Raw genomic sequence first — 13,479 nt, 5'->3', positions numbered from 1 at the left:
GGTGAGTGGATGAGTCATTGTCGGTTCGTGTCAGTCTAGGGCGGTGTTCAATTCATTTCAGGCCAATACGTCTACGCCACGCGCATGCCTATTGCCTAGCCGGCTGCAAATCACCATGAAAATGAAACCAAAGTTTCCGCATAAGTAATAGGGTACAAGTAGGTGCACCGCCGTCATCTTCTTCATTACTTTTCTCTTCTCCTGCCTGGACTGTGGTTTTAATTTTAATTAACCTCTTGATCCTTAACATTAAAACATATTAACACCATCAGTTCAGGGAGACGTCGTTGGAGAATGTCTAGAATATCACTTTTGTCGATAGTTTTCCTTGCGGCAGCTGTTTTCGCCGCCGAGATCAAGGAAGAAGAGAACGTGCTGGTCCTCGAGAAGGATAACTTCGAAGCCGCCCTGAAGGAACACACCGATATCCTTGTGGAGTTCTACGCTCCATGGTGCGGCCATTGCAAAGCCCTGGCTCCCGAGTTTGCCAAAGCCGCCACCAAGCTGAAGGAGGAGAACAGTGCCATCAAACTGGGCAAGGTCGACGCTACGGTTGAGAATGAATTGGCTCAGAAGTATGGCGTGCGCGGATACCCTACTCTCAAGTTCTTCCGAGACGGACAGGAATCTGAATATAACGGTACGTCAGTAAAGCTAAGTATCTGATTATATGATTGCACATTACCATGTGTTTGTCAGTTTGTGCTAAAGAAATCCTGAGATCTATACATTTTTATTATTTCGGATGGATGAGACTTGTGGAATGCTTGAGCGATTTTTCAGCCACTGTCAACGCTTTTACGTAGTACCTGTTTGCTTGTATTTTATCGACTTATCGATTTAAAAATTTCGTGTTCACGTTTGTAATAGTCAGGAGTTGATTGAGAACGGGAGAGGTCTTAACTTTATAGATTTATTTTACAGCATTTTTGTTAGTTGTCTCATTAGTCGGTGTCTGCTTCCTGAGATTTGCAGATTACAGAAGGTTTTTAAAGCCTCGCACTAATGATTTCAAGAAAATGAATTGTTAAAAGTTTATCTGATATTAGCGGTTAACTATGCTAGTTGGAGTCATTCTGTTTTTTGCTGATCAGGGTCCATCGACGACGTGGCATCACACAGATGTATATTGTTTATTTAGGCGTGTGACATTTAACATAAGGCCTCGCAAACCGCGCGTCAGTAAAGTGTGACAGCATTTATTGTGCGAGTTTCTATAAATCCTCGTAAACTGCCCATGACAGCGCAGCTTCAAAGTTTTTGTTCTGCATTTTGGTTGATTAATTAATTTGCCAGTCAGTTGTGCCGGAACGTTTATAAGAACTACCCTAATAAAAATAGCGCTCAGGCGATATGATAGATATCGTTACTCTTTAGTAGAAGCTGAATTTTAAAAAAACCAGGTCAAGGTTGGTGGATGGTTAGTCGTCTTGTTTATTGACACAAGAAGACATCGGCATTGGATGTGTTCTTTATTACAGTAATATGTAGCGAATGCGAAAACGTAGTACATGTATAAGGTCGCGTTATTTATAATTAAAAGTTTAGAGAAATTGTAACTGTTTTACTAGTGAAAAGTTTTCAAGGCTCGTTCAGTTTCGAGAAATGACGATTTTTTTTTCCTTTAGGCCCAAGGCAAGCTGAAGGCATTATCACGTGGCTGAAGAAGAAAACCGGATTCCCGGCTGCCAAGTTTGCCGACTTGGAAGCCGCTAAGACGTTTATTGGTGATCGCGAAGTGGCTGTCGTTGGATTTTTTGACTCTGAAGACAGTGATGCCGCGAAAGCCTTCGTGGAAGCCGTGCGTGCCTTCGATGACGTCGAATTTGGCTTCGTCACTGATAAAGCCATTGCTGATGAATACAAAGTCAAAGGCGATCGTGTTGTCCTCTTCAAGAAGTTTGATGACTTGCGTGCCGAACACACCGCTGATTTCACCAAAGATAAGATTATCTCGTTCGTCAAGGAGAACTCGTTACCCTTGTTCATTGAATTCAACCAAAACTCAGCCCAGCGCATCTTCTCTGGAGATCTCAAAAACCATCTGCTGATCTTCATGAGCAAGGATGCCGAAAACTTCCAGCGCATCAACGACAGCGTTCGCGAACTGGCCAAAGGTTACAAGAACAAGCTTTTGTTTGTCTTCGTCAACATCGATAACGAGGAGAACTCAAGAATTACTGAATTCTTTGGCCTCCAGAAGGAAGATTTCCCTGCCGTCCGCCTCATTTCCCTGGCTGATCAGTTGGTCAAATATAAGCCAGATGTTGCTGAACTTAACCCGGAGAAGCTCAAGGTCTTCATTGATGATTATTTGGCTGGCAAGCTCAAGCCCCACCTGAACTCCCAGGAGGTTCCCAAAGACTGGGATGCGCAACCTGTCAAAGTTTTGGTTGGCAAGAATTTCGACGAAGTGGCTTTCGATAAGAAGAAGGATGTCTTGGTGGAATTCTATGCTCCGTGGTGTGGACACTGCAAGAAGCTGTCCCCAATTTACGATGAACTCGGAGAAAAATTCCAGTCTCGCGATGATGTCGTCATTGCTAAGATGGATGCCACCGCTAACGAACTGGAACATACCAGGATCGATTCCTTCCCCACAATCAAGTTATACAAGAAGGGAGATAACCAAGTCGTTGAATACAATGGTGAGCGAACACTGGAAGGTTTGACCAAATTTGTGGAATCTGGTGGAGAATTCGGTAAGGCTGCTGCAGAACAAGAAGGTGAAGAAGATGACGATCTTGATGAGGATGATGATGAAGTGAAGGAGGTTAAGAAAGACAAGAAGGATAAGGTTAAGGAAGAACTTTAGTCACTTTTCGGGCTTTTTTTGGTTGTTTTTTTGACATTCTTCACGTTTCCGTTGTCATTTTTGTTGTTTTATCTGGTGTCTTAGTGTTGGAACTGGCAGTTTTTATCATTTGCGCGTATTTATATTCAAATTAATTTTAAAACCATAAAAAACGACAGTGTATTGATGACATCGCTCGTTTCGCTTGATTTCTTTTCCGGTCTTTCATAATACAGTCTTGTCTAACAAAATGCGGTTGTGAGTTGTGATTACACGGTTTTCCGCTTCCACTTTTCATCAACCTGTACCGGTTGAAAATCTTGACGTTTCACTTGTGCTGTTAATCACAGTTTCAATCTGCATGCGAAACTTTGTAAAATCATTGAAACGTCTGCTTAAAAGTTCGATGCTAAGTTTTAAGCTTATGCTTTCTTCCTCCAATTTGCTTGAAAGAGCAATAACGCCACTTTCTTATGTGACTTCATTGTGCCATACATAAACATTATTGCTGTTTATGTGGGTTTATGGCTTCATATGGCTTGTGATTTATGTTGTACATTTTTGGAAGTTGCATCAAATTCAAATTTCTACTGAAAATATCACAAAAAACTGTCAGTGGCTGAATTTAATAAGTATGTAGACTAATGTAATAATTACCTGTTGACTATTGCACATCTTAAGCTTTACCACATTCACGGTGTCTGTTCCCATATTATATCCGTTACACTTCACAAGTACAGTAGCATTCTGTACACAAACAATCAAAATTATCAAATGAATAAATAATACACATGCCATTGCAAGAAATTACAAAAACATGAAATTTCAAAAAATCGAAGTAATAATTTAAATTACTTTTAATTACAAAAATATCAATTTTAAAATGCAAAGTTGCAAACGTCCGTATTGCCTGAAACTTCAAACTGATCGATAACAACTCAATGAGAGCGCCGTCAGACACTACTAATGGTAAGGCATACCAACCACTAAAAAGTTTCATAAAATATTTTCAATAATTTGCACGAAGCGCGAGGTGCTGCAGTAAGTCTTCGTCAAGAGCATAAAATTTGTCCGACGCCACGAAGAGCGTACGTCACGCTTTTCCAATTCCACAATCCCAATAAAATTTCCCAATGATATTGGCGCTCGCGCTCGTGCAATAATGTGGTTCGCAACCACCGCTAGTAGCTTAAAATTAATATAGATATTTCATGACTGCATAATGCAAACTTTGCAAAGTACCGTTGTTACGTTAATAGTACGTACGTTCATCGTTCAATGGCCCAAGTCGAAATGCACCGCCCGAGGCAGCTCTCACCTGAATTCCTGCCACCGTAGTGACCATAAGTACTTATTAGAGAATGCAGGAAGATTATTGCCCTGTATTTTGCCAGCCGTAAACGACTAAACCGAAAAGAAATTTGAAATACGTCTTTTGACTTTTTTCCGTTTTTTTTATTCGGAAGTTTTTAAAGTTACGAAGGAAGTTCTTGCCTCGAATTGCGAGTTGTGCGCATATTCTATTATTTGTGGCATAATAGTCGTTTCGGAAGCTAACCATGGCAGGTTCTGAGTAAGTTCTTGCTGTGTTTTTGTGCCACTGTATTCCTTGCGATATGAAGTCCCGTGAATTGTGATCTTTATTTTCGGTGGTTCTAATGATAATCGCGAATTATATAGGTCCGTGCGGATGACAAATGCGGATTTCCGGAAGATCTTAATGACACCTAGATCCGATGAGAAGCCTTCTGGATCCCTACCATCAACTCCGTCGTAAGTCAATCAAGGCAGTAAAATAGTGTTAGGACTGGCAGCTTGCTGTTTTATTCCATAAGTAGTATAAGATCAATAAAACTAAGTCCACTTGGTTTATTTCTTGATTATGTGTTTTCTTTCGTACTTTACACTTTTCTGTTTCTTGCTGACGCTTTTCAGTTTCTTATTTGTCCTTTTTGCACTCAGGTCCATTGGTTCAGATAGGAAGGCCAAGTACAGACCCCAAAAGAAACGAGTGTGAGTTGTGCTTCCGATTTGCTTGATTTTTTGCGCTAACTAGTTATTGTACATTTCTTTTTGTTTGTTACTTTAGTCCTCCAGCGCCAAAATTTCCAAATGAAGAAGGGGCTCCACCACCGACACCAGATTCTCACTACCGTGATCGAGTACAGTTGAATAATGAATAATATCATACTACAAAGGACATTCCAAAAATAATTTTCCCTGTTTTACCTCTCCGTCAGTTGACACAATACAGAAATGATATATTTTTCTTGGATAAACCATTATGTAACCTATCCGAGGAAACGACAATTAAAAGTTTCGGTGAAGAATAGGAAAACGAAAACCGAAACTTGAGGTACGTTTGCAGTTTTTCAGGTCCTTTTTGGAAATCATTCTTTTATTGTCAGTTTCGTCTTTGAAATTATTTCGACGATTACTTTTAAGTATCAACTGCAAATAGTGTTAGTGTTATTACGAAGTTAGCAGAACGCTTTGAAAAGCTCCGAGTTTGAGGTAAACATTTATTTTTTGTAGGACACCAAAGTTCTCGGTTTTAGCCTTCTCGCTTCTGTGAATACATCGTTCTATGTATTAAAAGAAACGCATTTTATGGCCACTCGTGCGCACCTAAGATACCAAAGAAGTTTACTTCTCACCGGCACAAATAAATTTTTTTAATGAATTTTGTCACTTTTTTACCGTAAGGATGCTAAGAAGCTTTCTGTTTTGGTACCTACTCCCAGACACTTTCAATTTTCCCTCACAAGCGGATGGACCACATCATTTTATTTTAAAATCTCTTGTTAGAAGAAAGAATTTCTAACGTTACCACATTTTTTGTTTCTCAAAAACTTGTGAGGCGATTGAGAAAAATTGCAAAATTAGTCCATGGAAATCACGTGAAAAAGTGCGTAAGACCCTTCATGGTTTTCTCCGCAGTTTTTTTCTGTTTTAGTGGAGTTTAGGTGAGTTATGTTTTGTTTCGGTTCCTTAGTGAAGGACTTTCCTAACGATATGGCTAATAAAAGCTGAATGCGTTTTGAAGGAGATACAAAGTAGGAAAATTATTTTGGAATGTCCTTTGTATGACAATATAAGGGGCATTTTTCCGGTGGCTGGCTAATATCGTGGACCATTTAAAAAGTTTTTGTCGAGTGCGTACATTATTTTAGGCCAAAGAACGCCGTGAGCTGGCTACGCAGGATCATGAGCAGCTTATCATGTTGGCTGCTACAGCAGGCTACAAAGCGGTTGCACCGGATTTTCAATCGTAAGACTGGATAAATATCGTTCGTCGTTGTTCCGCTGGCCTTTACTCTTTACCATTCAGTAAAATGCATGTTCTTCTTAAAATTAGTGGTCTGGACGCAGCCGAACGCCGTAGGAAGATTATAGAGGAATCCAAATTTTTGGGTGGTGACATTGAGCACACCCATCTCGTGAAAGGGCTGGATTATGCGCTTCTGCAAAAGGTACGAGTAGGGTTGTATTAAAATTTGTTTTGCGTCAACTGCTAAGAGAAACGGAAAAGTTACGGTAAATGTTGGCTTACTTACTCATTTCTGAATGTGTGTGCAGTGTGACTCATGTGTGCACGCGTTATTTCAGCTTACCAATGATCTCACTTAATTAATGGTTGTTGTACCTTGTAGGTGAAAGCGGAGCTTGATAGTAAAGAGGAGGAAAGCCAGCCTGCAGTCGAAGAAGAGGAGGAAGCGCCAAAAACTAAAAAATCGGCCAAGGATCTTTTATCAAAGTAGTACTTTCTTGTATGCCCCTTGACGGTGCATAGAATTTGGGCGTTAATCTTGTAGAAAACCTGCGACAAAGCTCAGCGAACAGGATAAAACACCGGAATTCAAAACACGCTTAGCGAAAAACGTCTACAATATCCTGTTCAATCAAGAAATCCCCCAGCGGAATCAGTTTTTCATACCTGGACGCATGGCGTTTCTATGGGATTTGGATGATGAATTTGGTAACTGGGAAACACCGACCACGCTGCTGCGCAGTAAAGCAGAATTGCGGCAAGAGGAAGTAAGATTTTAAAACATTAAATTCTATCCACTGACTTCGTCGCTTAAAATTGTCCGGTTTTTAGGGACCGGATAAACATGCGGATCATCATATTGTAATAGAAAAGTTAACCCAGATCCTTTCTCACTTGCGGCAAGGCATCCGAGTGTCAAAGAAATCGAAGAAAGAAAAAAAACTAGGTAGAAGTACTGTTTCTGAGTGTTGATTAATAATTTCTTATCTTCTCTTTGATTTTTTTTTATTCAAAGTCTGCTGTGTCACTAGTAAAGAATACAACATATGTGCTTTGTGCTTTGATCAAAGGTGTTTTTTGTAAAGTTAATAAACATCTATTTCAGTGTAGTCTTCTTAGATCAACATTCGTTGTGGATGTAATGTCGTTTTTGGCCCTTTTCAGCGTTCGTTGATCCAAAAACTCTTCCTCAAAGCAAACCACCTGGAGAAAGGTCAGTAAATTTTTTAGTTTTAATTATTTGTCTTTCATCACTACATTCGAAGTTTTGATCTTAAGTTTACACATACTGTTTATGGATGCAGTATATTTGATGATGACGATGGAAGTTATAAACCAACTACCACTAAATTATTCGTTCGACCCGGTGACAGTGAAGTGAAAGCCGCTTATTTCAAAAAACCCGAAGGCGCAATCGTACGTAGCTGATTTGATAAAAGTTTTGCGTATATGAATAATTTGTGGGTTTGCAAAGGTTAACGAAACTGCTGAGGAAAAACAGAAAAAAGATCACGAGTACATCCGAAACGTCATTGGCGCGGTAAGTTTATCGAAAATTATTGCTTAACATTTTTAAGTATGCTCATGGTACTTCAATACATGTTGTCTATATGCACGGTTTTTTGGATTCCTTCAGGCCAAGAAACTCGACATTGCCGAGAACGGTAAATCAGAAGTTGGAATTTCTAAGGCCAGTGCTGCGGGACCGGAAATGAATCGGCTGCGAGTTGAAAGCGGACCGGATAGCTATGCTGAATGTTATCCTGGGTTGGTCTTATGTGAACATCGTTAATTACTTAACATAGCCTTAGACGCCGATCTCCGGCTCACTGACCGATTTAGCCCTACCGATCTACCCTAGTTGTCAGAATGTTTTGCTTTTAATCAGGCTGTTTCAGAAAATATGAATTTATTCAAAACGGTTTTTAAGATGCACCCACGGCGTACATTGCATATTGAGAACTATAATTGTAGAATTCATGAATAGTTTGTGTATATGAATGGATCAGGTGACGATATTGCGAATCTTGTCTCAATAGTCTGCAGCTGTAGGCGATTGCATGTGCCGTTTGAGACGGATTACGGCCATTTAAATGTGCTGTATTTTTCTTTCTTCAGATTTCATGAAGCTCTGGAGGCGGCGGTGGATAGTGATGAGGATGATGATCTGAGTAAAATGGATCATGTAAGGAATTATCTTTTAAGACAGGAATAGTGTATCGTGTGTTGAGCCCGTTGGCAATTAGCTGGGCTGGCAGTCGCTGTACAATTGCACATGTGTGGCACTATACCCTTGACGTTACGGCTGCGTTTTTGTAGGGTAACAACAAGAGCGCAATCAGCCGAAAAGCTTTCGATACGGACGAGGATTACAGTAATTATATGGCTCAGAGGGAAGCTTTGCCCAAGTAAGGATATGTCAGGAGACTGGCAATTATTCGGTTGCTCTATTCTAATCTCTTTGTGCTGTACCCGTACGGAATTAAACACTGTCTGTAATTAATACGATTTACATCGAAGTATTAAATGTCGCATCACGCGTAGCGTTGGAATATTTTCTGAATATCTGTGTGTAGGCGCGCATGGAGCAGTAATATCTTTCTAATTTGAAGTACATTTTTAGAGCGGCCTTCCAGTACGGTGTCAAGATGACGGATGGGCGAAAAAAAGCCAAGAGTTCCACGAAAAATGAAAAAGCAAAAATTAATAGTGAATGGACAAAAATTAGTGCACTCATCCAGAAACGCAAAGACGGGGGAGATTTCCAGTAAGTTGTAGTATGTCACGACAGTCGAAGCATCATAATTGCGGATCATGAAGATGCATTGCTATTGAGTTTTCCTCTTTTCGCCAAATTGCAGTGGTGAATCGAAAAGGGCTAGAAATGAATGATGGCACTGCGACCAGAGGACAGTCTCGTCTGTCAGTCTGTACACGTACACACACAGAGAGTCCCCTATTCATTTTCTGCACTGGAGTGTTCGGGACGGGAATTAGTGGTATGGATTCGCTTTACGCATGGCTGATCATATTGGCGGTGTGTGCGACACTGGCATGCCAAAGTAAAGTGGTCTTTGATGGGGAATGTTTTACTCTCTTTCGATGTTTTCACTTGACAGCTTCTTATGAATATTTAACGGACTGATCGGCGTAATGCGTCCGCGGTATCGGAGGAATTGCGGTTTTGTGTGCTTATTGTTATTAGCGCATTATAGTTGTCGGGAAAGTTGAAATCGGGAAGTTGTTTTTCGGGCTGGATCATAGATCAAATCCCGACAATCTGTCAGATGTAGTGCCCGGATTGACTCTAGAGAATCCGCTAAATATAACAGATCCGTGTCGGCTTATTTCTACATATACCGTTATCGTATTATATTTTAAGTTTCGGAAAACTGTTTTTGAAATATTTGAATTTCAAAAAGTTTTTTTATTAACGTTTCACTGGAATTTTTGGCCGTTTCTTTCACCACACACCACTAAAAAAGTAGAAGTACGAGCGCTTACGCGCAACAGTACCACAACTACTCCAGATTTATAGGGTCACGAGGATTATTATTACTGTAATACGAGTAATACCGTCAGGTGTGTCACTGTGTGTGCCCCAGTTACCCTGTGATGTACATAACAATTAACATCGACACTTTGGGACTGCAGTTAGAATTTTGTACAAATATTTCCTCCAACTATTTTTTGTCTAAAAATGCCAGGAAACAATATCAGGGTCCGTTAACTCTCTATCAAAATAATACCGGTCAACGCTTATGATCGCATCCATTTTTACATATATAGGATTGGATATTATTATGGAAAACGACAGTAACCGTCTAACAAATGTAAGTAACCATACAAAACAGTCCGTGATTCCAAGGCTTAACCATTTGGTTGTATCATAAAACGGTGCATCCCTTTGTTTCCTTGAATGGGTTTTCGGATTGGGAAATTCCTTGCACCAGCACATCGGTTTTTTGGTTATCTTGGCAGAATCGGATCAGACTGCAAAATTGCATAGTCCAGCGTACAAAGTCGAGTAATTAAGCACATACAGTATTTTATATAGAGACAAACGTAGACAAGCTTGAATGTTCGCTTCTGTACTCGCTAGAGGTCACTTTTTACCAGTCGCGTGTCAATATTATTGGCCAGTTCTCAGTGTAAGAGCCTCAGCCAAAGTTAGACGTCATCCATAAACGTGTCTTAACTTTAATTTGTTCATTTCCTGAGATTCTGAAGTGAAATTGCCCACGTAATAATTATTTGAATGAACGCGTATGTTGTGTCGCTGACCATCGTGCCGGTCACGCAGTGCTCCTGTGCACGTAATGGCTGGATATTTACGGCGCAATAAGATGCCGGTTTCTGACAGCGAGTCATAAAGAAGAAAAATACTGACAAACCGATTATCCATTACATATTGCAACTTAACCATTCCGTCAGATATTCCCGACGTTCGCGAACAAAGCGAGCGCTCCACACGCTTCCGTGGTAGAAGACGATCTCGCAAAGTTTCATGCATAAAATTAACTTTCCGATCGCAAACTAATCCTTGGGTTCTAATATATGCAACCTAATTTGGGCGCATGTACTGAAATGTGTATAAGGCAAAAAGTTTACTTAATCACTATGCTGTCCTTCGTATTCCTTCGTATACACCCTATGGATTCCAAAAATCCATAGAGTTTATAAGCGTCTACTTCGAAAACTCGAAAAGCAATAAAAAAACAAAGTTCGCGACATATTACAACGCGAGCGATCTGATGATACCGGAATTTTGAAGTTATTTAAGGTATGCATTTGTCTTCTATCTTCGCTGCAGGAGATTATTTTTGTAATTAAGCCGTCTATGAAAGTCAGTTAAACGCATTTCAAAAATATTGCTTTACAATTCTACAATTCCGCATTTTTGTTTATGTGCGGCTTCTTAATTCTGTGCAACCACTGACTCGTTCTAAATAAAAATGAATCTTCGATAATAATAATTCATTCGCTACTGGAACGATGCAATGATGCAACCTACGAACAACATATATAGCATAATTTGGAAATACAAGTACAAGTATTCAAACCAACTTTCTTATGGCGCTTTCGCTAAAATAAACACACGTAATAAGCCAATTATCAAACACTAATCCAGATACTAACGCTGTTTATACATTTCCCCTAACAACACTTATTAGTCTGGAATATTAATTTCCACATATGCGAGTTCCTGCATTATAAAACTTGTATATATACACGATATTTGTATGCATAGTCAGCGGCTGTAATGGGATTGTACAGAGTTAAGTAGGTATCGATCAATTTGTTTTCCTTGATGTATATTTGAATGAAGACTTTATGCTATCTGGAGCATGAAAGGTTTTAATGTCATTGTTTGTTGGAGCGCCTGATGTTGCTGTGCAAACAGATTTATCAATAAACACTGTTTACAGAATATGGCCATGTCGCATTCATGTGTCCGTCTGTTCCTTTTGTGGCCTATGCAAACGATTACAAGCGATTTGTTTCCTACCGGGAGAATGGGCTGCTAGCTTATGAGCTCCATCTGTATTCCGTAGTGCACTGTGTTGTTGTGCGCGTGGGCCAAAATGAGATAACTGCGCATAATCTTTTTCCCGGCTGTGCTACTGCAGTCGGACGGTGGCGGCGGCTGATGTTATCCTACTCAAGTACGTGTACTATACATGTCACAGATTTCTGTCAATCAGTTATCTAGCTCAATCCTTCTCGTTCGTTAGCCAGAATACCCACACGGAAAGCTTAAGCAGTCTTGAAAACCCCTGGTGACCAGCTCGTTCCAGCTCAAATTTCCGCTAATGCGCAGGATACACTATTCTTCCAATGAAATACCATTTGACTGCGAATTACGGCGCCCGACACATCCTCTGCATGCTAAAACCTTCTTGTGTCTCACAAGAAAATAATATTTTAGAAAACTTTTGAAAACTTTTCAAATAGCATCTGCGAGAAATGAGAATCATTCACCAACCGTATACTAACTTTCAGGTATTAATACATATTTGGTCTGATATCAACACCGCTGATTAGTACAGTATACTAACTTCTCAGCTTCAGACAAGCGGCACACATAATACATTACATACAGTACCGGTAGCAGAGACAACGCTTACAAAAATTGATCGGATTTTCAATGTAAACAGCCCACTTGCATATTATCATCTTAAGCATAAGATGCTTCTAATAAACGCTTGGATTTATTGCTCTATCTTTTCAGTTTTGATAATTTTATGTTGCTGAAAATTTTGTGTGAGAGATCGGATACATACACCAGTACTGGATGTTACAGTATCAAACTCGGTCGTCAAAGCATGACAAAAGCACAATACCGGAACGCATTATGATGTTGGCTCTATTCATCCACAGTTAATAATAATTGCTGCCACACTTACTCATCGCACGCTTTGGAGACGGGAATCCTTTGCACGCTAGCTTCTTGCCGCAGTTGCTTAACTTGATTCTTCATGGCCTGTACTTGGCTGGACATTTTTTAGTCTAGGCACTCTGACAATGGAAAGATACACCATCAGTGTTGAATTTTAATTTGTTCATCCATAACCCATTTGTAATGCTTAATGTCTTGTAGTTGTAGGTGTTAACTGACACATGCTATCACCGCATGAGGCTAATTATGCAGTACTGCAATTAATTATAACACTCGCAAATGCCACATAAATTCCATTTCTCGACACATAGTTTCACTGAAAAAACTATTGTTATATAGTCAACTTCAATACAGTTGGTTTTTCGCCTTTCGTGCTGAGACAAAAGAAAAACACATAAAAAACGGTTGTACAGCGCACAGTTACTGCGGCATACGTAGCATTTATGGTTTGGCAGGAATACCTGCCCTGTCAGCAGCCGGGGAAAGTACGGATTTGAAAGATTCTAAGGTGATGATCACCTAGCTGTTGCAACATTAACTGAACCAACCGTTATTTATGTGCCGTCAATAACTGCGCTCGTCAATAACTTTCTTTGCAATTAGCATCTATCTTTAGGTAAAGTAGTACCTGTAACATTAATTTCGGAACACACATTTCATAAATATTTTTGTGTTGAACGAAATACTGTTACATAAAAAAATCAGTGTTATATAAAAGCTGGATATATTTATAGAACTGCTACTTATCGTTAATACTGCTTAATGATACCAAATTTTGCTAGCTTCTTGGTATTCGCGACAAATGCACGATGTTGTATGCAGACGTTTAAATCAATCAATTTGCAATTGGATCGATCGTTTATTATGATAACAGTGTGATTGTTATTGAAGACTCACCTTTTGGTATCAAATATTAAATAGATATTTAATCCAACTGAGTCGATCCGTCGGTCGGTCGGTTGGTTGGTGGAAGCGCCGGGCAACGTAAACAACGGGTCTACTGTTGATGGGGCA

The 13,479-nt window shown here is 39.8% G+C and overlaps 2 protein-coding genes across 2 annotated transcripts; both read left to right on the top strand.

Moving 5' to 3' along the window:
• Nucleotides 1-130: 130 nt before the first annotated feature.
• LOC129589341 (protein disulfide-isomerase 2-like) lies at nt 131-3,056 on the top strand. The gene is made up of 2 exons (XM_055484053.1): nt 131-640; nt 1,629-3,056. Exons 1-2 carry the CDS (start codon nt 295-297, stop codon nt 2,813-2,815), a joined length of 1,533 nt encoding a protein of 510 aa, XP_055340028.1. The 5' UTR covers nt 131-294; the 3' UTR covers nt 2,816-3,056.
• A 1,119-nt stretch (nt 3,057-4,175) lies between these two features.
• Nucleotides 4,176-9,408, top strand: LOC129589384 (protein Red-like). The gene is made up of 17 exons (XM_055484131.1): nt 4,176-4,367; nt 4,475-4,567; nt 4,757-4,807; nt 4,884-4,956; nt 5,968-6,065; nt 6,153-6,267; nt 6,448-6,551; nt 6,610-6,832; nt 6,897-7,011; nt 7,230-7,278; nt 7,370-7,481; nt 7,540-7,605; nt 7,702-7,832; nt 8,184-8,250; nt 8,385-8,473; nt 8,689-8,832; nt 8,927-9,408. The coding sequence occupies exons 1-17, from the start codon at nt 4,354-4,356 to the stop codon at nt 8,955-8,957; spliced, it is 1,575 nt and encodes a 524-aa protein (XP_055340106.1). The 5' UTR covers nt 4,176-4,353; the 3' UTR covers nt 8,958-9,408.
• Nucleotides 9,409-13,479: the final 4,071 nt, after the last annotated feature.

Source organism: Paramacrobiotus metropolitanus, unplaced genomic scaffold (genome assembly GCF_019649055.1).
Source record: "Paramacrobiotus metropolitanus isolate TYO unplaced genomic scaffold, Prichtersi_v1.0 Parri_scaffold0000034, whole genome shotgun sequence".
Classification (NCBI taxonomy): domain Eukaryota; kingdom Metazoa; phylum Tardigrada; class Eutardigrada; order Parachela; family Macrobiotidae; genus Paramacrobiotus; species Paramacrobiotus metropolitanus.
This window is presented reverse-complemented; position numbering and strand designations above follow the sequence as displayed.

Bases quoted from the DNA above. Each gene is read 5' to 3' on its own strand.
- LOC129589384 (XM_055484131.1), top strand. The intron at 6,066-6,152 runs GTAAGACTGGAT...TCTTAAAATTAG, and splicing joins GTTGCACCGGATTTTCAATC to TGGTCTGGACGCAGCCGAAC. The intron at 7,482-7,539 runs GTACGTAGCTGA...GGGTTTGCAAAG, and splicing joins AAAAACCCGAAGGCGCAATC to GTTAACGAAACTGCTGAGGA.
- LOC129589341 (XM_055484053.1), top strand. From the start codon at position 295: ATGTCTAGAATATCACTTTTGTCGATAGTTTTCCTTGCGGCAGCTGTT. The intron at 641-1,628 runs GTACGTCAGTAA...TTTTTCCTTTAG, and splicing joins ACAGGAATCTGAATATAACG to GCCCAAGGCAAGCTGAAGGC.